The following is a 27,985-nucleotide window of genomic DNA, read 5'->3' as shown; positions in this document are numbered from 1 at the left end:
AATACGGCATACATGGTAATTAAGTGTATAATGCAGATTAAGATTTGGATGCTACCCTTAATTGTAGAGAAACCAATTATCAACAATTGATTCCTCTAGAATCAATTTAGAGAAATTGATTTCCTTAGAGAAGGCACAGTAAAATCTCAAAAGTTCATCTAGTTTTGGGGGCTGGAATTATAGTACAGTGGATAGGGTATTCACCTTGCATGCGACCATCCTGGGTTCAATTTCCTGCATCCTATATGGTCCTCTGAACACAGAGACAGGAAAAACACCTGAACATAGCAGGTGTAATTGAAAAACCACAAAGGAAATAGAAAGCCTAGCTAGTTCAAATGAAGGCTGCTTTGTAGTAGGAACTAGAAGATAGGCCAGGGGAATGGAAAGTGAATGTGGGTGATTTTAGGTGGAGAAGGAAGAAAGTTGTTGAGAGGTTTAGAGAAGCCTTGTCATTTAACCTATGAAAAATCAAAATTAAGTAGGGACAAAAAAAGATGGTACAGCAGGTAATGTGCTTGCCATGCACACAGCTCACCCAGGTTCAGTACCCAGTACCCCATTTTAATCTCTCTCAGCCCCACCAGAAATAACCCCTCAGCTCAGAGCCAGAAGTAATCTTTTGGCACAAAAAAAGCCAAAACAACAGCAAAAAAGTCAAGAGAGGAAAGATGCTGTACTCTAATTTTTTTTGAAGAATTGCCTTAGCATTAAATATTAAGTTCAGCAGATTTTTATGGAGATATTTTATTCACAACATGAACTCTACTTTTAGGAAAATAAGATATGGGACTTGGCTTTCTCCGCACAAGCGCCCCAGGTGTTCTCTAGGACCCTGGGATGACAGCATCTCTGAGCCTCTTCCTCTTTGTCCCCAATGCTATATCGGTCTTCTTCCTCTCCCAGGTCAGTTTAACCCACCAGTATTTGAACCTGGGACTTGGCTTTCTCCGTGCAAGCGCCCCAGGCCTCCTCTAGGACCCTGGGACAACAGCATCCCTGAGCCTCTTTCTCTTCGTCCCCAACGCTGTGCCAGTCTTCTTCCCCTCCCACCTTGTACCTCTACACATACCGGGTACCCGTGGAGGCATGGCCTTTTCAGAAGTGGGTGTGGCTTCTTTAGAAGTGAGTGTGGCCTATTTGGGACTGACAGATGCTCATGTGGCCACAAGTAGTTTAGTCATACCAAGATATCTAGTGTAACATTTCAGTCCCCATACCTCCACACCAACATGAAGAAACAACGCAAATCCCCACCACGTGGGGAGGATGATGATAAGAGTCCAGAAGCCTCAGTAGGTAGTACTCACCTAAATGACCTCTCTGAGAAAGAATTCAGATATGAAGTATGAAGATGTTCAATGAGCTCAGTGAAACAGTGAGACAGGTATCCAGTAACATGAGTGAAACAATCGAGAAATTACGGGAAGAAATGAGAGAAGAAACTGAAAAACTATGCACAGAAATGTCACAAATAAAAGATTCTATAGATGAAATTAAAGATTCTGTAGTTGAAATTAAAAACTCAGTCTGGTATCATGCTAAGCGAAATGAGTCAGAAAGAGAGGGATAGACATAGAAAGATTGCATTCATCTGGGGGATATAAAGTAACAAAGTATGAGATTAATACCCAAGAATAGCTGAGACCAGCACCAGGAGGATTACTCCATAACTTAGAGGCCAGCCGGGTATCCTAGAGGAAAGGGCTATTCAGATAGAGAAGGGAGCACCAAATAAAGGATGTTTGGAGGATCCTCCCAGGAGGGGAGATGCATGTCGAAAGTAGACTATGGACTGAACATGTTTGCCACTCAATGCCTCTTTTGCAGACCACAACACCCAAAAGGAGAGAGAGAACACAGGGGATTGCCCTGCCACAGAGACGGGGGGGATGGGGGGATGGGGGTGGGAGGGATATTATCCATGGTGGTGGAAAATGGGCACTGGTGGAGGGATGGGTATCTGATCATTGTATAATTGAAACCAAAGCACAAAAAATTGTAAATCTACAACTTTAAAAAAAATAAAATAAAATAAAGGGAAAAAAAAAAAAACTCAGTCTGTGCCAGCTAAAAGAGACCCTAACAAAAACACTCCAAGACGTATCATAGTTAGAATGATTGATGCCACAGATAAAGATATAATACTGCAGCAGAAAGGTCAAAGAAGGAAATCACATACAAAGGAGCACCCCTTAGATTCACAGCAGACCTGTCAGAGGAAACCCTCCAAGCCCGAAGGCAATGGCGGGATATAGTGAAAAAACTCACCGAAATGAACGCTTCACCAAGAATACTCTATCTGGCTAAACTCCACTCAAACTCAAAGGAAGGGTACACTATTTTCTAGATAAACAGCAGCTCAGGAACTTCATAGACTCAAAACCAAGCCTAAAAGAAGGGATAAAGGGGCTACTATAAGACAAGACAAACCCTACAAGTACAACAGACCCTTACAGAAAGATGACACAAAACCCCATAAAAATAATCTCTCTCAACATCAATGATCTAAATTCACCAATTAAGAGACACAGAGTGGCAAAATGGATACAGAGACAGAACCCAATATTCTGGTGCCTACAAGAAACTCAACAGTCAGAGCAAACACAGAATCAAAGTTAAAGGATGGAAAACAATCCTGCAAGCAAACAGTTCCCTCAAAAAAGCTGGGGTGACCATACTAGTATCCGACAACATAAATTTCAGGTTGAAAAAGATTAGAAGGGACAGCGAAGGCTATTTTCTATTCATCAAGGGATATGTACAACAGGAAGAAATCACACTCTTAAATGCATACGCACCTAATGAGGGAATAGCTAAATATTTAAAACAACTGCTAACAGATTTTAAGGAGGACATTGCTAGCAACACAATAGTAGCTGGAAACTTCAATATCACCTTATCACCTCTGGATAGATCAACAAGAACAAAACTCAGCAAGGAAACATTGGCTTTGAAGGAAAAAATAGAAGAGAGAGGGCTTATTGACCTATACAGGGCTTTATACCCCAAAAAGAAAGACTACACATTCTTTTCCAGTGCACATGGAACATTTTCCAAAATAGACCATGTGCTAGGATACAATAGAATCAGAAAGATAAAAATAGTGTCAACAATCTTTTCAGACCACGATGCACTGAGAATAGAAGTAAATCATACACAGACACGGAGAACCAAATCAAACACCTGGAAATTAAACAACTCAATGTTGAACAAGTGGGTCAGGAAGAAAGTCAAGAATGAAATCAAAAGATACCTGGAAGCAAATGAGAATGAAGACACGAGCTACCAGAACCTATGGGATGCAGCTAAAGCAGTGTTAAGGGGAAAATTTATAGCTCTGCAAGCATTTCTCAAGAAGGAAGAAAGGGCCCACATAAACAACTTGACTTCACAACTCAAGATCTTAGAAAAGGATCAACAAAAGGAGCCCAAATCAGGAAGAAGGAAAGGTAAAGGTAAAGGTAAAGGCCCTCCCGTTGATCGTCGATTTGCTCGAGCGGGCCCAGTAACGTCTCCATTGGAGACTTTGTTGTTACTGTGTCTGGCATATCGAATACTCTCGGTAGCTTGCCGGGCTCTCCGAGAGGGGCGGAGGAATCGAACTCGCGTCAGCCATGTTGGCCGCGTGTAAGGCGAACGCCCTACCCGCTGTGCTATCGCTCCAGAAATCATAAAACTTAGAGCAGAAATCAAAGAAATGGAAACCAAAAAAACAATCCGAAAGATCTGTGAAACCAAGAGCTGGTTCTTTGAGGAAATAAATAAGATAGATAAACCACTAGCAGGACTCACAAAGAAAGAGAGAGAGAGAGAACCCTAATAAACCGAACCAGGAATGAGAAGGGGGATATCACAACAGAAACCAAAGAAATTCAAAAGATCATCAGAGACTACTTTGAAAGTCTGTATGCTATGAAACAAGAGAACCTAGAAGAAATGAATAAATTCCTGGATTCCTATAATCTCCCAAGGCTGAATCAAGAAGATCTAGAGTACCTGAAAAGACCTATTAACATCAAGGAAATTGAAACTGTAATCAAAATGCAAGGATGGTTTAACATTCAGAAATCAATTGACATAATCCATCATATCAACAAAAGAAAAGATGAAAACATATGATCATATCAATAGATGCAGAGAAAGCATTTGACAAGATCCAGCACCCGTTTATGATGAAAACCCTCGCCAAATTGGGTATGGAGGGGAGTTTCCTCAATATTGTTAAAGCCATCTACCACAAGCCTACAGCAAGCATCATCCTCAATTCGGGAAAAACTGACAGCTTTCCCTCTAAGATCAGGGATGAGACAAGGATGCCCACTCTCTCCATTGCTGTTCAATATAGTACTGAAAGTACTTGCAATAGCAGTTAGGCAAGATAAAGATATTAAGGGCATTCAGGTAGGAAAGGAAGAAATCAAGCTCTCACTATTTGCAGATGATATGATACTATACTTAGAGAACTCTAAAACCTCTACAAAGAAACTCCTAGAAACAATAGACTTGTACAGTAAAGTTGCAGGCTATAAAATTAATACCCCAAAGCCCATGGCTTTCATATATGCAAGTAGTGAGAGAGAAGAAAGTGACATCAAAAAACAATCCCGTTCATAATTGTGCCCCAGAAAATCAAGTACCTAGGAATCAGCTTAACTAAGGAAGTAAAGGATCTGTACAAAGAAAACTACAAAACACTACTTAAGGAAATAAAAGAGGACACGAGAAAATGGAAAGATCCTCCCAACACCCTTTGTTTGGTGCTCCCTTCTCTATCTGAGCTGCCTTTTCCCCTAGCGTGTGCGGCTAGCCTCCAAGCCATGGAAAAAACCTTCTGGTACATATCTTGGCTATTCTTGGGTGTTAGTCTCCTATTTTGTTACTTTTTGTTCCCCAGATGAATGCAATCTTTCTATGAGGGCCCTGGTGTGATTCCCAACTCTATGTGATTCCCCAAGCTCCTAAGTACTACTAGATGTGACCAATAAAATAAAATAAAATGGGGACAGAAAGATAGTACAGCAGGTAAAGCACATGCCCTTCAGCCAAACAACCTGAGTTCGATCCCTAAAATCCTTATGGTCCCCCAAGCCTACAAGGAAAGATCCCCAAGCACAGCAAGAAGTAAGCTGGCTTTAAAAAAAAAATTTAGCTTGTTACACCAGTTAGCTTTTTCAAAAAAAAATTTAGCTTGTTACACCTTATACAGGTGGTTTATTATTTCTTTTAACTTTTGGGCCATATCCAGAGGTGTAGGGATGCTGCCAGCTCAGTCATTCAGGCAGTGCTTGGGGGACCACATGGTTCTGGGGATAAAACACGAGCCTCCTACAGGCAAAACACGCACTCCCTCTGGTCCTATACCTGGTTCCTTAAAATCTGGATCCAGTTAGGAATTGAACATTTTATTTTATTTTTTTAATATAGAGGGAAATCCCAATCTTGTGTATTTCAGGCATCCTCTTCCTGGGAGTTGCTAATTTATTTTTTCACACATACATTGCCATTTAATTATACATTTTTATAAGATTGGTAGTTTTAATTTTAGTTTTTGGGCCATACCCGGCAATTCTCAGGGCTTACTCTTGGCTCTGGTGGACTCAGGAAACCATATGGGATGGTGAGGATTGAACCTAGGTAAGCCACATGCAAGGCAATCATCCTACCCACTGTAATAACTCTCCAGCCTCAGATTGATAGTTTTATTAAACTAGAGTTTTTTATGGTTTAGGATCAAGTTGTTGGGGAATACTTAGATTTATACTCTCTTCTTGGATGAGTCTTAAAATTCAAGCCCCAAGATTATATAGAACCAAAAGTACTGTAATATAAATTATAATATGATTGTAACATGGAAATTTATGTAGTTCTGGAACATTTCTGTGAACAAAGTAAAAGATTATAAAACCTATTTTTGAATCATAATCTGGTATTTTGCATTACACATAAAAATTAACTCAAAGTGCACCAAACATCTTTTGTAAAAGTAAAGTTTAAAAAACTATTAAAAAAAGACTTAAAACAGGTGATGGGTCAGAGAGATAGTACAGCAGGTACAGATAGTACAGTATACAGATAGTATAGATACTTGCCTTTAATGTGACCAGCCCGGAGAGTTCGCTTGCCTTGCACGTGACCAACCTGGGTGGTTTGATCTCCAACATTCCATAGTCCCCCAGGTTTTCCAGGAGTGATTCCTGAGTGCATGAGTAACCCCTGAGCACCATGAGGTGTGGACCAAAAGCAAGAAAGGAAGAAAGGGTGGGAGAAAGGGAGGGTGGAAGGGAGGGCAAGAAAAAAGGGAGAAAGGGAAGGAGGGAGGGAACAAAGAAATGAAAGAAGGAAAATTGAAGAATGGTGATCATGAATTAGGCAATAGTTTAAAAGATGACACAAAAAACAAAGATTAAAAAATAGGAAAATTACATTTATATTATTGAATTTTGGGCCACACCCAGCAGTGCTCAGAAATTGTTCCTGGCTTTGAGCTCAGAAATCACTCCTGGTAGGGTTCCAGGGATTGTATGGGGTTTCAGGGATCAAACCAGGTTGACTACATGCAAGGGAAACCCCCCTACCCATTGTACTCTCATTCTGTCTCCAGAAAATTGCCTTTATTTTAAATTCTGGGGCTCATATCCACCAGTGCTGGGGAAAGAGAGGGAGCCATTTCCAATGGTGCTTGGGGACCACAAAGCTATACCTAGTGATGATGAGATGGGTAGAATGTGGTGACTGAAATTTATCCAAGGCTTTGCATATGTAAGACATGTGAACAATTATTTGAGCCTCATCTGCACATCAATAGTAAAAAAAAAATACAATAGTATTTATTGTACATGAGCCTGGCAAGCTCCCCGTGACGTATTCAATATGCCAAACACAGTAACAACAAAGTCTCCAATGGAGACGTTATTGGGCCCGCTCGAGCAAATCGACGAACAACAGGAGGGCCTTTACCTTTACCTTTTTATTGTACATGAAAGGCTGGGGAGATAAAGTGGCTGGAGTGCATGCGGAGTCCTGGGTTTGATCCCCAGTACTGCTTGGTCTCCTGGGCACCAACAAATGTGTCCCCAAAGCAAAAAAATCCAACCCCCCCAAAAAAATACCATCAGGAAAGTAAAAGGGCAATTTAGAGTATGGGAAAATACTTGAAAATTATATGTCTGATAAGTAGTAGCCTGGATAGAAATCAATAGTATAAACATATAACCCTTTTTTATTTTTTTTCCTTTTTGGGTCACACCTGGCAATGCTCAGGAGTTACTCCTGGCTCTGCACCCAAGAATTACACCTGGCGGTGCTCAGGGGACCATATGGGATGCTGAGGATCAAACCTGGGTTGGCCTCGTGCAAGGCAAATGTCCTACCCCCTGTACTATTGCCTCAGCCCCATATAACCCAGATTTAAATGGACAAAGGGCTTGAATAGATATTTCTCCAAAGAAAATATACAGATGGCTGATAGCATATGAAATAATACTTAGCGTCATTAGTCATTACTGAAATGCAAATCAAAATCACAATGAGCTACCACTTCACACCCACTAGGCAGGCTGTAACTCAAGACAGGCAATAATGAATGTTGGCAAGGAAGTAGAGAAAATGGAATTCTCCTTCACTACTGGTGGTAATCTAAAAATGGCACAGCTGCTATGAAAACAGTTTGGCAGTTCCTTAAAAAGTTAAACTTAGAATTACCATATGACCCAGCAACTTTGCTCCTAAATAAAAATTCAAGAAAATTGAAAACATATATTCACATGAAACCCATAGGTGATAGGGTTTTGACTTATGCCTTGCATGTGGTGAGACCCTAGATTTGATCTCCAGTACTACAAAAAAAAAAAAAAAACCAGAAAAAACAACCAAAAACAGAAACCCTCACAGGACAACTCTTAGTATTACACTAGCTAAATAGTGAGACAACTCAAATATAGAAATTGAGGAATTGTTAAACAAAAATGGAGTTTATCCAAATGGCAAAATTTATTCACAAATCACAAATCATCCTGTTAATCGTCGATTGCCTCGAGCAGGCCCCAGTAACGTCTCCTTCATCCTAGCCCTGAGATTATATTCAAGGCTCTTTAGGAGAATGAGACCCATCATTGTTACTGGTATTTGGCACATTGGGTACGCCACAGGGAGTTTGCCAGACTCTGCCGTGTGGGCAGGCTACATTCGATAGCCTGCCAGTTTGTCCAAAGTAGGAATGAGATAATAAGATGTCATAATAGGATGTCACGCGGCCGCAGCGGTTCCAGGAGCTGGTTTTTATAGTCTCTGAGTCTTGGCCGTTGATGGGATTATTCGGCGCCAGGGGGCCAGTTGGTGGGTGTGACCCCCGCCTTCTGGAATTTGGAGGATCTGGGTGGAGGATGCCTGGCCCAAATCCGAGTAGGCTTGGAGATCTCAGCCCCGGAACCCGCGTGACTTTGTCCCTCTGCCAGTACCTTCATGTGTGCGGAGAGTGGTCTCAGCATGGTGGTGGCTGGTCCTGGAGGTCTTTGGCTGCCGGGGTGGGGAGGAAAGCTCAACCCTCTCCCCTCCAAGGGGCTCCGGCGGCGAGGACAGTCAGGCGTGGGGGCAGGAGACTGCACTGTTCTTCTTGGAGCCCCAAGTTTGATCCCCTGCACTACGTGTACCCCAGAACACTTGGAGTGGCTTCCAGCATTACTGAGTGTGGCCCAGAAAAAAAAAGTTATATGAAAGATGTCAGAAGATGCAGAAAACCTCATAATTATTTATTTATTTATTTTTGTCAGTTCCATATTTGTCAATGTTATTTGTTTTTTCTCTTTTTAATTAATTTTTATTTTTTAATGAATCACCATGAGATACAGTTACAGACTTACAAACTTTTGTGCTTACATATCAGTCATACAATGATCGAGTACACATCCCTCCACCAGTGCCCATTCTCCACCACCAATGATCCCAAGTATCCCTCTCACATCCTCCCCCCATCTTCCCCCACCTGCCTCTGTGGCAGGTGGATTCCGTTTTTACTCTCTCTTTCCTTTAGGGTGTTGTGGTCTGCAATGCAGGTATTAAGTGGCCATCGTGTTCCGTCTATCGTCTACTTTCAATACACATCTGCCATCCCAGACGGGTCCTCCAAGCATCCTTTACTTGGTGGTTCCTTCTCTATCTGAACTGCCTTTTCCCCCAGCATGTGAGGCGAGCTTCCAGGCCATGGAGCGGTCCTCCTGTTCCTTGTCTACTATCTTTGGTTGTTAGTCTTCCATTTTGTTACTTCATATTCCACAAATGAGTGTAATCTTCCTATGTCTATCCCTCTCTTTCTGACTCATTTCACTTAGCATGATACTCTCCATGTTAATCCACTTCATGACTTCATCTTTTCTAACAGCTGGATAATATTCCATTGTGTAGATTGTATTACTCTATTTAATTAAATTCATATATGTATCATTAGAGAAATGTAGCACTGTTGTCCCGTTGTTCATCAATTTGCTCGAGCGGGCCCAGTAATGTCTCAATTGTGAGACTTGTTGTTACTGTGTTTGGCATATCGAATATGTCACAGGGAGCTTACCAGGCCTTGCCATGTGGGCGAGATACAAAATCAGAAATACCACTACTGGAAAACTTAATTAACACATCTAGAAAAAGGCTGAGAAAATGTAAGGATAAGGAAGCCTTTCCCACTGGCCTCTTTAGCTGAAGAATACATATAAATAGAATGGGGGTCATGCTTTCTTGTTAGAATCATAGATCAGGTATACCTTGGTAATATCCAAACAAATGTCTTGCCTTTTTTTTTTTTTTGGCCACCAGAATAGTTATACTTATACCTGGCTGGGAAATCAGGGATCACTCTGGCAGACTTGAGGGACCATGTGGGTTGCTAGGGATCAAACCCAGATCTACCATGTGCAAGTCAAGCATGCCTGCTGTATTATCTCTCTGGCCCCTCTTTGCCCATTTTAAAATTGGATTGTCCAGGGGCTGGAGAGATAGCACAGCGGGTAGGGCATTTGCCATGCATGCGGCCGACCCGGGTTCGATTCCCAGCGTCCTATATGGTCCCCTGAGCACCGCCAGGAGTAACTCCTGAGTGCAGAGCCAGGAGTAACTCCTGTGCATCGCCAGGTGTAACCCAAAAAGCAAAAATAAAATAAAATAAAATAAAATTGGATTGTCCAAAACCCATCAGATAAGGGGTTAATATCCAGGATATACAAGATATTGGTAGAATTGTACAAGAAAAAAATTCTCCAACCCCATCAAAAAATGGTGAGAAGAAATGAACAGAAACTTCCTCAAAAAAGAAATACAAATGACCAAAAGGCACATGAAAAATGCCTACATCTCTTATCAGGGAGATGCAAATGAAAACAACAGTGAGATATATCTCATACCATAGAGCCTGGCACACATCAAAAAGAACAAGAACAACCATTGCTGGTGAGGATGTGGGGGAAAAGGGACTCTCATCGTTGGTGGGAATGCCAATTGGTCCAGACTTTCTGGAAAACAATATGGGCATTCCTTAAAAAACTAGAAATTGAGGGGCTGGAGTGATAGCACAGCGGGTAGGGCGTTTGCCTTGCACGTGGCCGACCCGGGTTCAATTCCCAGCATCCCATATGGTCCCCTGAGTACCGCCAGGGGTAATTCCTGAGTGCAGAGCCAGGAGTAACCCCTGAGCATCGCATTTTGGGGGGATGTGACCCCCCAAATTAAAAAAAAAACTAGAAATTGAGCTTCCATATGACCCAGAATACCACTTCTGGGATATCCCAGTGGTGCAAAAAAAGCACAGTAGAAATGTCATCTGCACCTGTATGTTCATTGAAACACTGTTCACAATAGCCAGAAGCTGAACTCAAGTGCCCGAGTACAAATGACTGGTTAAAGAAACTTTGGTACATCTACACAGTGGAATACTATGCAGCTGTTAGGAAAGATGAGGTCATGAAGTTTGCTTATAAGTGGATGGACATGGAGAGTATCTTGTTAAGTGAAGTGAGTCAGAAAGAGACGAACAGAGAGAATGACTGCACTCATTTGTGGAATATAAAATAACATAATATGAGACTAACACCCAAGGACAGTAGAGACAAGGGCCAGGAAGATTGCTGCATGGTTGGAAGCCTGCCTCATTAGCTGGGGGAGAGGACAGCTGGGATAGAGAAAGGATCACTAAGTCAATGATGTTTGGAGGGATCGCTCAGGATGGGAGATGTGTGCTGAAATTGGATAAAAGACCAAATATGATGGCCTTTCAATATCTGTATTGCAAACCATGACGCCCCAACGTATAGACGACTATGAGGGAAATTGTCTGCGATAGAGGCAGGGGGAGGGGTGGGATGGAGTGGGGGGATACTGGGGACATTGGTGGTGGAAAATGTACACTGGTGGAGGAATGGATGTTCGATCATTGTATGACTGAAATTCAAACATGAAAGCTTTGTAACTATATTTCACGGTGATTCAATTAAAAATACAAAGAAAAATAAAATAAAATTGGATTATCTTGGGTCTGGAGACATTGCATGGCAGACATAGTATGTGCTTGCTTTGCAGTGGCTGACTTGGGTTTTATTCCTGGCACCCCTTTGGTCCCCCAATCCCTGCCAGGAGTGTTCCTTAAGCTTAGAGCCAGGAGTAAGCCCTGAGCACAGATGGGTGTGGCCCAAAATAAAACAGAATTGTATTTATCATAGAGTTTAATTATATATTTGTGGATAGTAAAATACTATCAAATACATGATTCGCAAATATTTTATCCTATCCTGTGAAATCTTTTTGCTTCTTAAATGACAATATTTTGGCAGGCGTGAGGCAGAGGGCCACAGCCAGTCAGTGGTGCTTAAAGACTCTTTCTAGCTCTTGGGTACCACATGTGGTGTTGGAGATTAAACCCAGGCCTCCTGCATGCAAAGTATTTTCTCAGACCACTGAACTCTCTCTCTAGTCACATAATGTGTGTGTGTGTGTGTGTGTGTGTGTGTGTGTGTGTGTGTGTTCTGAGGTCTAGCCCATGACCTCACACATACAAGGTAAGTATTCTACCACTGATCTGTATCTGATGCCCACTTTGGGTTTTTGTTTTGTTTGGGAGGCCATACCCAGAAGTGCACAGGGGCTACTTTCCCTGAAGCACTTCACTTCAGGCAGTGCTAGAGACTGAACATGGATCTGCCACATGCAAAGCATGCATGCACTCAGCCTGTTGAGGTATCTCTCTGGCCCCCTCAACCCACGTTTTGCTTTTTATGTAGTGTCCTTTTTATGTAAGACATTCAAAATTTATTTTGGGACCTGAGAGGTAGTACAGTGGGCAGAGCATTGTCTTATACTATTCTGATTCAGGTTCAGCCCCTGGCACCCTGTATGTTCCCCAATTACTGCCAGGAGTGATTCCAGATTGCAAAGCCAGGAGTGAGCCCTGAGCACCACCAGGTGTGACCCCAAAACAAAACAAAAATCTTTCTTATTTGTTGAGATTCTGTTTATATTTTTATATTCTGTTTATATTTTTGTTCTTTGGATACTTTTCTTAGGCTTTAACCATATTGAAATAGCTGATTATAGGAGCCAGAGAGATAGTACAGCAAGGTAAGGTGCTTGCCTTAAGGTAACCAACTTAATTTAATCCCCAGCACCACAAATATTCTCCCATGCCTCACCAGGAGTTTTTGAAGTGTGTGTGTGTGTGTGTGTGTGTGTGTGTGTGTGTGTGTGTGTGTGGTTGCTTATAGTAGTTGCTTGTTGAGTATTTTCCTGGTCTAATTTTTCCAAGTCTATTCTTCATTGTGTGACCACTGATACTCAGGTAGGTGAAAGGTTAGCTGATAATTGGCCAGAGATTTCCTTAAATGTCGAAGGCAATAATTCCCTTAGCCTTTCTTACTAAGAGGTTCTTTCTCACTACATTGATACGTGTCCAAGGTTCAAGCAAACAGTTCCATAAATTTGCCTTAGCCTTGACTTCCTGCTTGCCTCAAACTCAGCCAGTTTGAATGGCTTAGGACCATTTCAGGTCTCCCCCCTTCTGGGTATATCCATAACTCTGTGCTTGTGTGAGGCCTTCTTGATTCCTCAGGAATATGGAGCTTTTCATGCTCTCTGTGTATCTCCTCGTCTTATTTAAGTGTACAGCGGCTGCGTCAGAGGGCTGCGATGTTATACAGTAGCCACTAATGATTTCTAACAAAGGCTCCAGGAGAAAGTTTACGCTGGGAAAACTCTGAGTTAGGTCAAATAAAGACAAGTCTTATGGTAGTATTTGCAGGTAAACTGCCAGACAGACCAAAGTAATGATGCAAATAATGACACTGGGAATGAGGCTTCAGAGGAAACATCGTGCTCCCCTCACCTTGATTTGGGTGTTTTGATTTTACAGGGCTCTGGGAGCTGAGAAGAGAATAGAAATTGGGGGCGTGGGGCTAGAATGATAGCACAGCAGGGAGGGCATTCACTTTTCACGCAGCTGACCTGAGTTTGATTCCTGGCACTCATATGGTCACCTGAGTGCCAGCAAGAGTAATTTCTGAGTGCAGAGCCAGGAGTGTAGCCACCTGAGCATCACCAGGTGTGGCCCAAAGACAAAAAAAGAAAAGAAATAGGGGAAGTTATAACACCAGAAAATTCTACTAAAATTTGGACATTTAAAAAAATTTATAGCTCTTTATTTAATGGGCTGGAGCGATAGCACAGCGGGCAGGGCGTTCGCCTTACAAGCGGCCAACATGGCCGACCCGAGTTCGATTCCTCCGCCCCTCTCGGAGAGCCCGGCAAGCTACCGAGAGTATTCGATATGCCAGACACAGTAACAACAAAGTCTCCAATGGAGACGTTACTGGGCCCGCTCGAGCAAATCGACGATCAACGGGAGGGCCTTTACCTTTACCTTTATTTAATATGAAAAGTATTGGGGCTGGAAAGGGTACGGGAGGGAAAGCACTGGCCTTGCATGTGGTGATAGCAGCTGTTACTCTGGTTCAAATTCCCAGCACCACATATGTTCCTGAGAATCACCAGGGCATGACTCTTGAGCACAGAGCCAGGAATAAAAACAACCCCCCCCCCAAAAAAAACAAGGTACTGAAAAGATTAGTTCATTTTCTGCAGTATTCACATAACTTATTTATTTGATAAAATTTTTTATTTGAGGGGCCACCTGGAAGAGCTCAAGAGACCATATGCATGGTAGGAATTGACCTGGATCAGCTACATTCAAGGCCGATGCCTAAACTCCTGAACCGCCTCTCCAGTTCATTATATAACTTTTTGTTTATTGGGGAAAGTATTTTTTAGTTTCCTTAATTTTACCATTTGTCACCTTTTTAATTAAAAAGGCAATGTAATAATTTCCTTTTTGATTCTATTACATTGCCTTTACAAATTTTGTCTACTGTTCACTTGCTTATAATTTATACTCCTGATTAGCTGTAAACTCTGAGGGCTGTGACTTTGCCTTATTCATTGCCTAGGATAGTGCTTTTTAAATTACACTGCCAGGGACCAGCCTTGGGTGAATGGGTCTGAAGCAGGGGTCCTGCCAGGGGTAAGAAAACAGAAGAGAGAGAGACAGAGACAGAGAGACACAGAGACACAGAGACACAGAGAGAGAGAGAGAACCAAAACCCTGGGTCGGGGGGCTCACAGCCTCCTGCACCATGAGCCCCGATTCCCATCACGTTCCTTATTGATTGCCTTCAGCCAACAATCATAGGAAGAGCAAGGGTGGTCATTTACAAACATCTGCTTCTCTGGGCTAACCTAACCAGGCTAAGCTAAGACAAGTCAATAAGGAACTACCTTACTGAGGGGGGAATAGGAGGTACATGACTGGGGTTCTGTAAAGTGAGTTTATGTTTTCTCTGGGAGAGGTAGCAGAGATAAAAGCAGTTACAGGACCCACATCACTGGAGCTTTCTCCGACACTGCTTTCTGGTGGAGAAAAGGTGCCTTCAGTCACTCTTTAGCTCCCTCCTCCTCATTCTATCCAACTAATCTTTTAAATTAAGTATTATTGTATTTATATGCAAGTGTGTGCAGATCAGATATAAAAGGTCTTAACAAGTATTTGTTTTGTGGCCACACCTACCAGTTCTCAGAGCTTTGTACTCAGGGGTCACTCCTGAGAGGTTCAGGGGACCATATGTGGTACTGAGGATTGGTCCATATGCAAGGCAAGCGCCTTATCCACTGTACTATCCTCCAGTAGCTCAATAAATATTTATTTATTGAGTGAATTGAATTACTACATCATAACAGAAGTCGGGATGCTAATCAGTGCCTACAAAGCAAAGAAACTATAGGAACGGCATGTTACATGACTGTTTTTCATATTTTCTTAAAATAGCAATCAACCATTTGGATAGACTATCAAATAAGTAATAGTAGGCCTAGAAAAGAGATTTTGAGACTGAAAGGTAGCTCACCAAATTGTATGGCACATGTACTTTTTTTACATGCTGGAGGCTGGGTTTTGATTTCCAGCACTCTGTGGTTTCCTGAGCACCACAGGAATGATCCCCAAGCACCATATAAGAATAGCCTTGGAGCACAACTGGACGTGGCCCAAAAACCCAAGGGAGAAAAGAAATTTTCCCTCTTGTAGTTTATAGCTGAAAAAATAGACTAGAGTAGATGATACAATAAGGGTAGATGACTAGATATGGTAAGAGGATCAAGAGTAGTGGGTGATACTGTGCAGTTTTGTGGCACATACAATGTAGAGGTAAAATGGAAAATGGGCAAGAAAATCATCATGAGAAGATATATATCTAAATACTCAGTAATATGGGCTTGCCAAGGATGCCCTCCATTGGTTTATGCCCTGAGAGCTAAACAGTTTTCACATCCATTTGAGAAAGGATTGAGGAGATAATTCACAGGGCTGAACACATGTTCATTATATATAGGGCCCCAGTTCCAGAGGTAAAACAAACCAAATAAAAACAAAAAAAAAGTTAAAAAGAAAACAACCATTTGACTAAGGTGACAGGTTTTTGATGATTTTTTTGTTTTATTATAAACTGATAAGTAAATAAACTCTAAAGTTAGCAAATAGAATTTCCTAGTGTCAAACAGTGAATAAGTGATGGTAATGAGAAGATGATCTAGAAGTAGTGTTTATGAGGGTCATATGGACCCCTGTGGGTCCCTAGGATATTCCAAGGAGGCTACGGGTGAAAATTGCATAGATGGGGTTGCATGAGATTGGAGTTCAACTGGTGGATGGGCTAGGGGGGAACACAGGAAGAAAACAAAAGTCAGAAAAGGGCCACAGACAAAAAGAAGAAAGGTTGAGCAACAGTGATCGGAAAACTTGTCTAATATTCTTTTCTTTCTATCATGTTGCCTTTCTGTAGCAGCTTAGCTCTGGAAATCTTAGGAGCTTACCTCTCGTAACAGAGAAAATGTAGGGACTAGAGCTATAGCACAGCAGTTAGGGTGTTTGCCTTGCACGCAGCCGACCTGGGTTCAAATTCTCAGCATCCCATATGGTCCCCTGAGCACCGCCAGGATTAATTCCTGAGTGCAGAGCCAGGAGTAACCCCTGTGCATTGCCAGGTGTGACCCAAAAAGCAAAAAAAAAAAAAAAAAAAAAAAAGAGAGAGAAAGAAAGAGAGAGAGAGAGAATGTAAAGTCTGGGGCATTAGGAAATGCTGAAAAATGCCAGTTTGACTAGGAAGCTATCAGTCAGACATATGTACACATGTTCATAGATACATTTATACATTGCATACACATAGTGTACATTTGCCCATTGAAATGGAATTGTGAGATCAGAAGAGGGGAATGACAGAATAAAAAGATTTATATAATTTCAATTGCTGTTTGCAAAAAAGAATTTAAAACAGTGAATCCATCTCAAATCTCAGAATTTCAATTATTTATCAATAAAATATTTGACTTCTAATACTTCTTTCTACAGCAAGATATTTGACTTATTCCCTCTTTCTGGATCTCTTTTTTCCTGTTCATACTTTTTTACTATTGTTCATCCCTCAGATGTTAGTACAACTAGAAATTCCTCCCTAAGATATGAAATTGTGTCATCTCCATTAAAATTATGATCTTTGTATATTTCTTTTGTAGCAGTTGTGACTGAAATGTTTTCACATTTATGTGATTTGGGGATATCTCTTGTTTATCTCTGAGCTCTGTAAAGGCAAAGAACTGTTTTTTTTAGTGTATCAATATAGCTTTTATTGAAAGAAATTTAGAGATGAGGGGGAGAAAGAGAGACATTCAAGAGGGAACACAGGCTTCTGCAGAGGAGAGGGATATGTGAGCATGAGAGAACATGGGGGTGTGGGAGAAAAAGCAAACAAGTCTTTAGTTGTTTTTATTTTTCAAACTGCTTTCCTGATGTACAATTTAAATATCACAAACTTTACCCTTTTCTTTTTGTTTGATTTTGGGCCACACTCGTACCACTCCTATCAGGGCTTGGGACACCACCTGTGGTGCCATAGATCAGAGGTCAACCATATGCACAGCAAGCACCTTACCTGCTATAAAATCTCTATGGACCCAACTTTATCTTTTAAAGTTTATCATTCAGTTTTGAGGGTGTTTTTGGGCTACACCCATCTATGTTCAGGTGTCTCTCCTAATAGTACTTGGGGGAACATTTTCTGTGCCAGAGATCAAATGAGGGAACATTTCAGTGCCCTCATGTTCCTGCCCCGTTTACTTTTTTATTTTTGCAATTAAAAAATCAAGTTTTGAGGGGCGGAGAGGTAGTATAGCAGGTAAGGCATTTATCTTGCACATGACCAATCTGGGTTTGACCCCCAGCATTCCCTGAGCACCACTAGGAGTAACTCCTGAGTGCAGAGCCAGGAGTAACCCCTGAGAATTGCTAAATGTGGCCCAAAAATCAAAACTAAAAAATTAATTTATGGGTGCTAGAGCATTATTGCAGCAGGTAGGGCAGTTGCGTTGCATGTAACCCATACAGGTTCGACTCCTGGCATCACATTTGGTCCCTAGCCACCACCAGGAGTGATCTCTGAGTGCAGAGCTAGAAGTTAACCCTGAACATCACTGGGTGTGCCCCACCCAGTGATTATGTTTTATTCCCTGACATTCTTCCCTTTACCATTCATTTGTGTTGATGATTTTGTCATGTCTACTGGTGGTTGCACACATGCCTGCCTCTGGTCTCACAGTTTTAGCTGTGCTACTTGCTGGGGGTTACACATCAGGCTGTACTTGCACACTTGACTGTGGTGCTCACTGAGGTTATCCCTCCATTAGTTGCTATACTTGCACATGTGTTTGCTGGGAGTTGCACTTAGTGGAGGCCCAAAAATTCTGGTGGTTTTACTCACTAGAGGTTACTTCAGTGCTCACATACATGCTAGCTTTCTCACTTCCTGATTATGATATATATATATATATATAATATATATATAGACCTGGAGCGATAGCACAGTGGTAGGGCGTTTGCCTTACACGCGGCCAACATGGCCGACCCGAGTTCGATTCCTCCGCCCCTCTCGGAGAGGGTTATGGACTTAGTTATGTAAAAGAAAGAATAGCAGCATATCAATAAGGTGGGTCTTTCTTTTTAGGAATTTAGGACCACTCCTGGTAGTTTTCAGGGCCTTTCTCTGGATCTTTGCTCAGGAGTCACTCTTGGTGGTCCTTGGGAGACTATAAATAGAGCTAGGGATTCAATCAGGGCTGGTAGATTCAAGGCAAGTGCCCTAACCATTGTACTATCTCTCTAGGCCAGGGTGGATCTTTCTGCAACATATGAAGAGCGCCAAGGAGGAAAGCAATTAATGTGTGGTAGGCAGAATGTGTTTACAATAAAAAATAACCCCATTAAAAAACAGGGAGAAGAGATAAATAGAAACTTCCTTTAAAAAGACATACAGATGGCCAAAAGGCATATGAAAAAATGCTCTGCATCACTTATCAGGGAAATGCAAGTCAAAACAACAATGAAAATATCATCTCACATAAGTGTCATAAGCATTACTGCAAAGAACAAAAACAACCAGTGTTGACAGGGAGGTGGGGAAAAAGGGACCCTCCTTCGCTGCTGGTGGGAAAGTTGTTGACTGATCTAGCCATTTTAGAAAACAATATGAATAGTTCTCAAGAAACTAAATGGAATCAAGCTTCCATATCACCCAGCAGTTTCACTTCTGTGCAACCACCCCAGTAACCCCAAAAACTATTCTGAAAAGACATCGTGCTCCTCTGTTGCTTGCAGCACTATTCATAATAACCCAAATCTGGAGTTGGAGAGATAATATGGCAGGTAGGGCATTTGCCTTGCACACAGCTGACCCAGGTTTGATCCCCAGCATTGAAATCCCAGGTTCAGGTCCCCTGAACACTGCCAGGAGTGATTCCTGAGTGCCAAACAGGAATAAGCCCTTAGAACTGCTGGGTGAGTCCCCAAAACCAACCAACCAAAAAAAAAACAAACAAAAAAGCATAATAGCCAAGATCTGGAAACAACCCAAGTGTCCAAGAATAGATGACTGAATAAAGCAGCCGTGGTACATATACGCAATGGAATACAACTTCATAAGAAAAGATGAAGTCACGCAATTTGTTGCTACTTGGATCTGTAGCATATCATGTTGAGCAAGTGAAATCAGTCAAAAGGAGAGAGAGAATGATCTTTCTTTGAGGTGAGATAAAAAAAAAACATGTAGGGAAATGTAGGGAAAGGCAACAGAAACTAAGAACTGGTCTTCAGTAGGAAGCTTACCAGAGGATGGGGGATGATCAGCTGAAAGGGGTCTGGACCTGGGACAGTGATGGAGGCGAGTGGGTCGCTGGAATGGGTTATGTATAGAATACTATTATTAATTATATTGTGAACCACAGTACCTAAAATAAAAACACACAGAATTTACTTGGTATATGCCTTTAACTCATTTAATCTATGGAAAGTTCATTCTAACATTTAAATAATTAAAATAGTATTTTAAGTTATTTCATGGGGGAGAAAGGATGAGTGAAGTGATATCTTAATTTACTTTTCCAAGTCTATTTTTGCTCATGTTATGTCTTAGATGTGGCTCTTTCATGAAAGGCAAATACCTTAGCCCCTGTTCTATCTGTTTAACCCAGAAACTGATATTCTGTAGACTAGTAGGGGCAGTTGAGAAAGTGAGCATGAACTATATCCTACAAGATCTTACAAGCTATTTCAAGGTACTTCAAGTGTGTCATGTGGGGAATCTTTGAAGATGTTAAGGAGAAAAGTAACTTAATTACACATGTGGTATTTCAGTGGTACTGATTTTAAAACAGACCAGGCACATGGCTCAGTGCTGACCTTGCATGCATCAAGTCCTGGATTCAATCTCTGGTGCTAAAAAGAAACAAAATAAAGAGATACCATTTGGTAGTGTAGTAATTTTGGTGAGATAGCTGCAGGAACTTGAACTAGAGATTAGTAGACACGTTGAGTTTGGGGGGCTGAGGAAGAAACAGAGTTTCACTTATGGTTCTGTTCAATAAACTAAAGGAAGGTTAAGAGCAAGGAGATTTGGTGGGGATGTGTTTGTTTCAGATTTGCTGAGTTTGGGTATGTACGTGAACCTTATGGGACTTCTTCCACACCTTGTGGAAGTCAGGAGAGACACCTTGATTTAAGAGAAAACTTTGGAAATAATCATTAACTGGATAATTACTAAAGATATAAAAATAGATGAGATTAATATAAAGCAGCCAGTAGGCTGGGAAAAGCCCAAGAGAGTTTTGGCGTCTCCGAAGCTAAGTAGTAGAAAGTAGTAAACAGGAACAAAAGAGTAGCTAAGATTATTCAGAAAATATATGAAAAGAGAAAGCCTAAGACTAGAACCTAGCTTTTAAGTGACAGAGCAAGAGATCTGCCATGGTGATAGGATGTGGGGAGCACTTTATTTATTTTTTAATAGATTTTTTAAATTGAGGGGCTGGAATGAGAGCACGGCGGGTAGGGCGTTTGCCTTGCACGTGGCCCGACCCGGGTTCGATCCCCAGCATCCCATATGGTCCCCCGAGCACGGCCAGGTGTAATTCCTGAGTGCATGAACCAGGAGTAACCCTTGTGCATCCCTAGGTGTGACCCAAAAAGCAAAAAAAAAATAGATTTTTAAAATTGAGTCACTATGAGATAGACCCTTACAAAACTATTCATAATTAGGTTTCAGTCATATAGTGTTCCAACACTCATCCCTCCATCAGTGTACATTTCCCAGCACCAGTGTCCCCAATTTCTCTCCCATCACTCCCACCTCCTCCACTTCTCTCTCTCAATCTCTCTCTCTCTCTCTCTCTCTCTCTCTCTCTCTCTCTCTCTCCTTTTGGGCATTTACTGCATTTACAATACAGATTCTAAAACATTATCATGTGTATCCTTTTCCTACTTTTAACACTCAATTCTTGTCCAACGTGATCATTTCCAACTCTTATTGTCATATGAGCTCCTTTTCTATCTTACCTACCTTTTCCCCCCACACACTTGTGGTAGATTTCAATCATTGACCATATTCTATTTGGGATGTTAGCCTTCTAGTATTTTTATATATACCACGAATAAATGCAGTCATTCTGTGTCTGTCCCTCTCCTTCTGACTCATTTCACTCAGTATGATACTCTCCATGTCCATCCATTTATAGGTAAATCTCATGACTTCATTTTTTCTTAACAGCTGTGTAGTATTACATTGTGTGGATGTGCCATAGTTTCTTTAACCATTCGTCTGTTCTCAGACACATCAGAAACATTGTAGGCTTCAGAAATCAGAAATGGAGGGGTTGTTGGCATCATTTACACAAGGTATGATTTTTGTACTCAGGGGTCTGTTGGATGTAATAATAATGAGCTGACTGTCTCAATTACTTTAACCAGCACAGTTTAAGTGGAAGGCAGATTAGAACCCCTTGAGGAGTAAATAAGTGGTCCAGAAGCAAAGAGTTTCAGATAAAGATGATGTCTTCTAGAGGTTTAGCTGTGAAAAAAATGAAAGCGTGGTTCCTGGAGTGTGACATAAACTCAAAGAAAGTTAAACTTAAAAAAATATATAAGTTCTTTGGTTATCTTACCTTTCAGAAATGTGATTTCCTATTTTAGTATTATGTTTTAGTATTATGTTTTCTTGATTTCATTTAATTTTGAGATGATGGGGCAAGACTTGAAAATATACTATAATCTAACTTTTGCATAGCATAGTTAATCCTTTGCATGCAGTAAGAAATAACTTTACTATCATAATTAAGTAGATTTCTCTATAATTTTTGAGTTTGTAGATAATGCAACCTCATTGTAATTTACTGTATCTTCTGTTTGTTTTTTAGGTCATTCATCGAGACATAAAGCCGGAGAATATCTTAGTATCCCAATTAGGAATTACTAAGCTCTGTGATTTTGGTTTTGCACGAACACTGGCAGCTCCTGGGGACATTTATACGGACTATGTGGCCACACGCTGGTATAGAGCTCCAGAATTAGTCTTAAAAGATACCTCTTATGGAAAGTATGTATATTTTTGGATTCTGCCTGGCCTTTCCTTGTCAATTCTTTTTTTAACCCCCTTGATACATCTATCATTCCTGTTGCTGATACCTTCTACCTCTTTGTCTGGGTCTGGACTAAGAAAGCACACCTTTAAATAGAACAGAGAGACCTACAGTCCTTTCTTTGCCTTGCCTGCTGCTGAAGCTGCACTGCTTGATTTCAGGGACCAGGAGGCCAGTCAGGACACCCACAGCTAACCCTCGGGATGGACCCATGCTCATTTTGAGCAGGGCCCTACCCTTGGTAGAGTAGCCTCCTACTACTATAGTCTGCAAAGAGGTGTGTGTGTGTGTGTGTTAATATATTTGGTAGGAGGACCCACATATGGCTGTGCTCAGAGGATAGACGTGGCTCTGTGCAAGGGGGTTATTCCTGGTGGTGCTTATGGGACCTTGGGGTGCAGGAACAGCTGCGTGCAAGACTTTAACTCCTGGGACTCTCTGGCCCCTGCAAAAAAATTAAGAATATTTAAATTTACCTCACTCTGCCAGTGTTATCACAGGAACTGCACGTTTTGTAATACCTGGAATATAGTAGCCTCTTTGCAAAGACTGCCAGATGTTAATTTTTAAATTGTCCTCTTCTAGTTGCCTTGAAGATAGCAAGGTCTCATCTATTGTGAATAAAAGCAGTATGTAAAATAGCAAGCTAATATGTGGTTAGTCTTGAAAAGTGAAAAGAAGACTAAGTTTTACAAGTTAATAGAAATGGGAGGGGCTTTATTCTTTTAACACCTCTGAGAATTCATTATTTTGTGGAGCTGAAGAACGCAGAGGTGTTAAGGTGCTTGCCTTCCTTGTGGCTGGCAATGCATATGGTCCCCTGAGCACAGAGCAGAGTAGCGCTAAGCATCATGGGGTGTAGCCCAGATGCCAAAAAGAAAAGAAATATGCTGGAGAGAGACATACAGCAGGTAGGGTGTTTGCCTGGCATGTGACCTCTGACCTGAGTTTAATCCCTGGCATCCCAAATAGATTCCTGAGAAGAAATCATAGTCTAATAAGCAGGAGTATGAGTAGGATTAAAAGTGATATGGGACCAGAAAGTACAGAGAGTACTTGTGCAACTTGTATCCTGTTGACCCTGATTTGGTCCCTGGCACTATATACAGTCCTTCAAGCACTGCGAGAAGCAACAAGAGCACAGAGCCAGGTTACCCCAGAGCACATCCCAGTGTGGCAAAAAAGGGGGGTGTGTGCTAAAGGACTGGAACACACTGTTCATTCCCTGATACATCATTCCCCAAATTCCCTGGTACCTCATTATCCCCCAAGTGCCTCCAAGAATGACTCCCAAACACTAAACCAGGAGTAGCACCAAAGCACTACCAATTGAGACCTAAAAACAAAAGTGCCATTTTGGGGCTGAGGAGAAAGCTCAAAGATCTGGAGAACATGCTTTGAGTGTAGGAGCACTGGGTTTGTTCCCCAGTACCTGAAAGTCTCCTGAACATCTCTGCTGGCTATGGCCCCAAACAAGCGACCAGAGGAAACCATATGGAACACTAGGTATTGAATTCTGGTAGGCCGGCCCCATACAAAAATGTTTTAAATCACTATGACTAAAATATTATTTTTTCTGGGTTTTTGGACCACACCTGGCTGTGCTCAGGGCTTACTCCTGGCTCTGTGATTGGGGATCGCTCCTGGCAGGCTTGGACACCAGGGACCAAACCTCGGCTGGCTGCAGGCAATGTAAGCACCTACCCAGTGTACCATCACTCTGGCCCACTAAAATAAAAAAAAAATAAATAAAAGAATAGCTAACATTTATTGAGCATTAGCTATATTTTAATTTTTTAATAAATTAAGTCATTTAATATATAAACAAAAGTTTACAGAATTTTTATTTCCATTTTATAAAAGATGAATTAATTGAAGACTAGAGATAGACTCCTAATGGCCTCAGTGGCAAGCACAGTTGAAAGTTATTCTGAAGAGACTGAACAAATTATTTAGTTTTCTGTGTCTTAGTGTCATCTTATTTAAAATGTGGATATTATGTAAGATAATAGAAACAACTTTATCATTGGATTGTTGAAAAAATGCAGAATTTAATGAATCTAAGGCACTTAGAACAATTGCTGGCATAAAACTGGCATTAGCATCTTAGTTAAGTATTAAAATAGCAAAATAATGGTTCTTCTATTTTTTTTTCTTTTTGGGTGACACCCACCCACTGATGCTCACAGGTGACTCCTGGCTGTACACTCAAGAATTACAAGAACCCCCCATAATGTCAGATTTTGGGGGAACCCTCAAAGATAAGTGCTGCTTGGGGCTGGAGCAATAGCACAGTGGGTAGGGCATTTGCCTTGCACGTGACTGACCCAGGTTCGATTCCCAACATCCCATATGGTCCCCTGAGCACCGCCAGAGGTAATTCCTGAGTGCAGAGCCAGTAGTAACCCCTGTGCATCGCCGAGTGTGACCCAAAAAGCAAAAATAAAAAAAAATAAGTACTGCAAAAAACAATAAATAAACTGCATGTATTCTCTCCCTTCCAAGCTAATTCTTTACATTTTTTAAAAATTGAATCACCATGAGATACAGTTACAAAGCTTTCATGTTTGAGTTTCAGTCATGCAATGATCAAGCAACCATCCCTCCACCACTGCACATCTTCCACCACCAATGTCCCCAGTATCCCCTCCCCCACCCATCCTCCTGCCTCTCTGGCAGACAATCTTTCCCATACTCTCTTTTATATTGTTTGTTATGAATAGCATAATTAGGGTCTGGGGAAATCTCTGCAGTGAGCTGCTCGGTTCCGAGATTCTTTTGTGTGTCTCTGGATCATGGCTGTTAAGGAGCTTAAGTAGCAGCCAGATGCAGTTTGCGGGCTTTACCTCCAGGGTGGCATGGGGATGGAGGGGATGAGAAGGACCAGCCCAACCCCTATCCCTTGAGGCCTGGAATTTGCTGTCACTGAATCTGGTAGGTGGCCGCCCACCTACCAGATGGTCAGACTTCTTCATCAAGATCATGAACGATCGGTTTGAGGCCCTTCATGTTCCCGGAGCGAACAGATGCCATTGGGCTACACTAGCACGAGACAGGGACAAATGGAGACGTTACTGGCGCCCGCTCGAGCAAATTGCCGACTAACGGGAAGTTAAGTGATTAAGTAAGTGTGAACCTGCATATCTGCGCTTCTCATTGTGTTCTGGAAGTTGATGGCCACCGGGATTCTTAGGGGGCAGGTGGAAGGAAGACACCTGCTCCAATTTGAGGCACCCCAGTGAAATCAGCCTGGCTTAAAGTCCAGAGGCATCTCTGCAGTGAACTACTTGATTCCGAGCTTCTTTTGTGTGTCCAATTATATACATTTTTGCAGCAGTTTCTTACCTGTGCTGGTAAGAAACTGCTGGAAATAAACTGGTTGATATAGGAATATTTTTAGTGGCTATGTGGGCACAGATGAGAGAAATTTCTTACTGTATGAAGTATGCTTAGCAAGAATATACTTAGTGTGGAGAGATAGCACAGTCAATAAGGTGTTTGCCTTCTATGCAGCCTACCCTAGTCAGTTCCTGGCACCAGATAATGATCCTCTGGGCACCTCAGAGCTTTGTATGTAAAGCATGCATGCTAACCCTGTACATGATCTCCTTGGTCCCTCATGGTTCACGTTTTTGTATTGTTGGGAAGGGAACACGAATTGAACACAGGTCCATTTGTATAAGGCATGGGTGCAGCTACAGGGCCAAATCTCTGGGCCCTAGGGTTCACTCTTTGTATTGATGTACTATTGGTTTTGGAAAGAATATAACGTCATATATTCACCATTACAGTATGGTACAAAACAGTTTCTCAGTCCTAACAGTTATCTGTGCTTTATCATCTTATCCTTCCTTTCTTCTCAAACTTCTGGCAACCAATGATAGTTTTTTTCTCTATACTATACGTGTGGGACTGGAGCCTTAGCACAGTGGGTAGGGCGTTTCCCTTTCACATGGCTAACCTGGGTTCTATTCCTACACCCCTCTTGGAGCGTTTGTCAAGCTACCGTGAGTGTCCTGCCCGCACGGCAGAGTCTGGCAAGCTCCCTGTGGCATATTTGATATGCCAAAAACAATAACAACAAGTCTCACAATGGAGTCGTTACTGGTGCCCATTCAAGCACATCGATGAACAATGGGAGGACAGTACAATGCAGTGCAGTGCTAATATATGTGTGTATATGTGTGTATATATATATGTATATATGTGTGTGTATGATCTTTTAAACTATTAGTATGTGACCACATGGGATGCCAGGGTTCGAACCTGGGTTGACTGCATGCAAGGCAAATGCTCTACCCTCTGTACTATCTCTCCAGCCCCTTTATTTTATATATTATGTATTAAAGCACTGTAGCACTGTCCTCCTGTTGTTCATTGATTTGCTCGAGCGGGCACCAGTAACGTCTCACAACAAATTGTGAGATTTGTTACTGTTTTTGGCATATAGAATACATCACGGGGAGCTTGCCAGGCTTTGCCATGCAGGTGAGATACTCTTGGTAGCTTGCTGGGTTTTTGGCATATCGAATACATCACGGGGAGCTTGCCAGGCTTTGCCATGCAGGCGAGATACTCTTGGTAGCTTGCTGGGCTCTCTGAGAGGGACAAAGGAATCAAACCCGGGTCGGCCGCTAACAAGGCAAACATCCTACTTGCTGTGCTATCGCTCCAGTCCATTATATATTATATACAATATTTATGGGCTGCAGCGATAGAACAGCGGGTAGGGCATTTACCTTGCATATGGCCTTCCCGGCCGACCCGGGTTCGATTCCTCTGCCACTCTCGGAGGGCCCGGCAAGCTACCAAGAGTATCTTGCCCGCAGGGCAAAGCCTGGCAAGCTACCTGTGATGTATTTGATATGCCAAACACAATAACTAGTATCACAGTGGAGATGTTACTGGGCCCACTCAAGCAAATCAATGAACAATGGGAGGACAGTGACAGTGATATTATTTATATTTATTAATATTTTGATATGCAATTCCTGGATCCCCTTTGAGGATGAGCACTTTTTCATAAGTTTATTTTCAGTCCAGAGAAGTCCATGAAGATATTCTTGGTTTTGGTATATATTTACATATTTTGCCAATTTTTAATAGTTTCATTGTTTAGTCTCTTATTTCCATTGAACCGCCATGAGATAGAGCATCACAATGCTATTCATGATTGAGTTTCATCATACAATGTTCCAACACCCATCCCTCCTGTAATGTACATTTCCCACCACCAATGTCCCAGGTTTCCTTCCCACAACCCCCTACCACCACCACCCCTCCCCCCTGCCTTCCTCTATGGCAAGTACCTTTCTTCTTTCTCTCACTCTCCTTTTGTGCATTATGGTTTGCAGTATAGGTACCAAGAGGTCATCGTGTTTGTTCAGGCATTCAGTATTTTTATTGGCACGGTACAGCTGGAGGAGCCTTTTTTTTTTAACTGGGTGGCAGC

At 41.8% G+C, this 27,985-nt stretch overlaps 1 protein-coding gene across 1 annotated transcript in view; it reads left to right on the top strand.

Annotated features, from left to right (window-relative positions):
• The window catches only part of CDKL3 (cyclin dependent kinase like 3), a 121,777-nt gene that overhangs the window by 6,450 nt on the left and 87,342 nt on the right, over window positions 1-27,985 (top strand). The window contains exon 3 of the mRNA XM_056124765.1: window positions 22,312-22,490. Within this exon, the coding sequence (XP_055980740.1) occupies window positions 22,312-22,490 (179 nt within the window). The remainder of the gene's footprint in view (window positions 1-22,311; window positions 22,491-27,985) is intronic.

The sequence above is a fragment of the Sorex fumeus genome, unplaced genomic scaffold (assembly GCF_029834395.1).
Source record: "Sorex fumeus unplaced genomic scaffold, SorFum_2.1 ptg000051l, whole genome shotgun sequence".
NCBI lineage: Eukaryota > Metazoa > Chordata > Mammalia > Eulipotyphla > Soricidae > Sorex > Sorex fumeus.
This window is presented reverse-complemented; position numbering and strand designations above follow the sequence as displayed.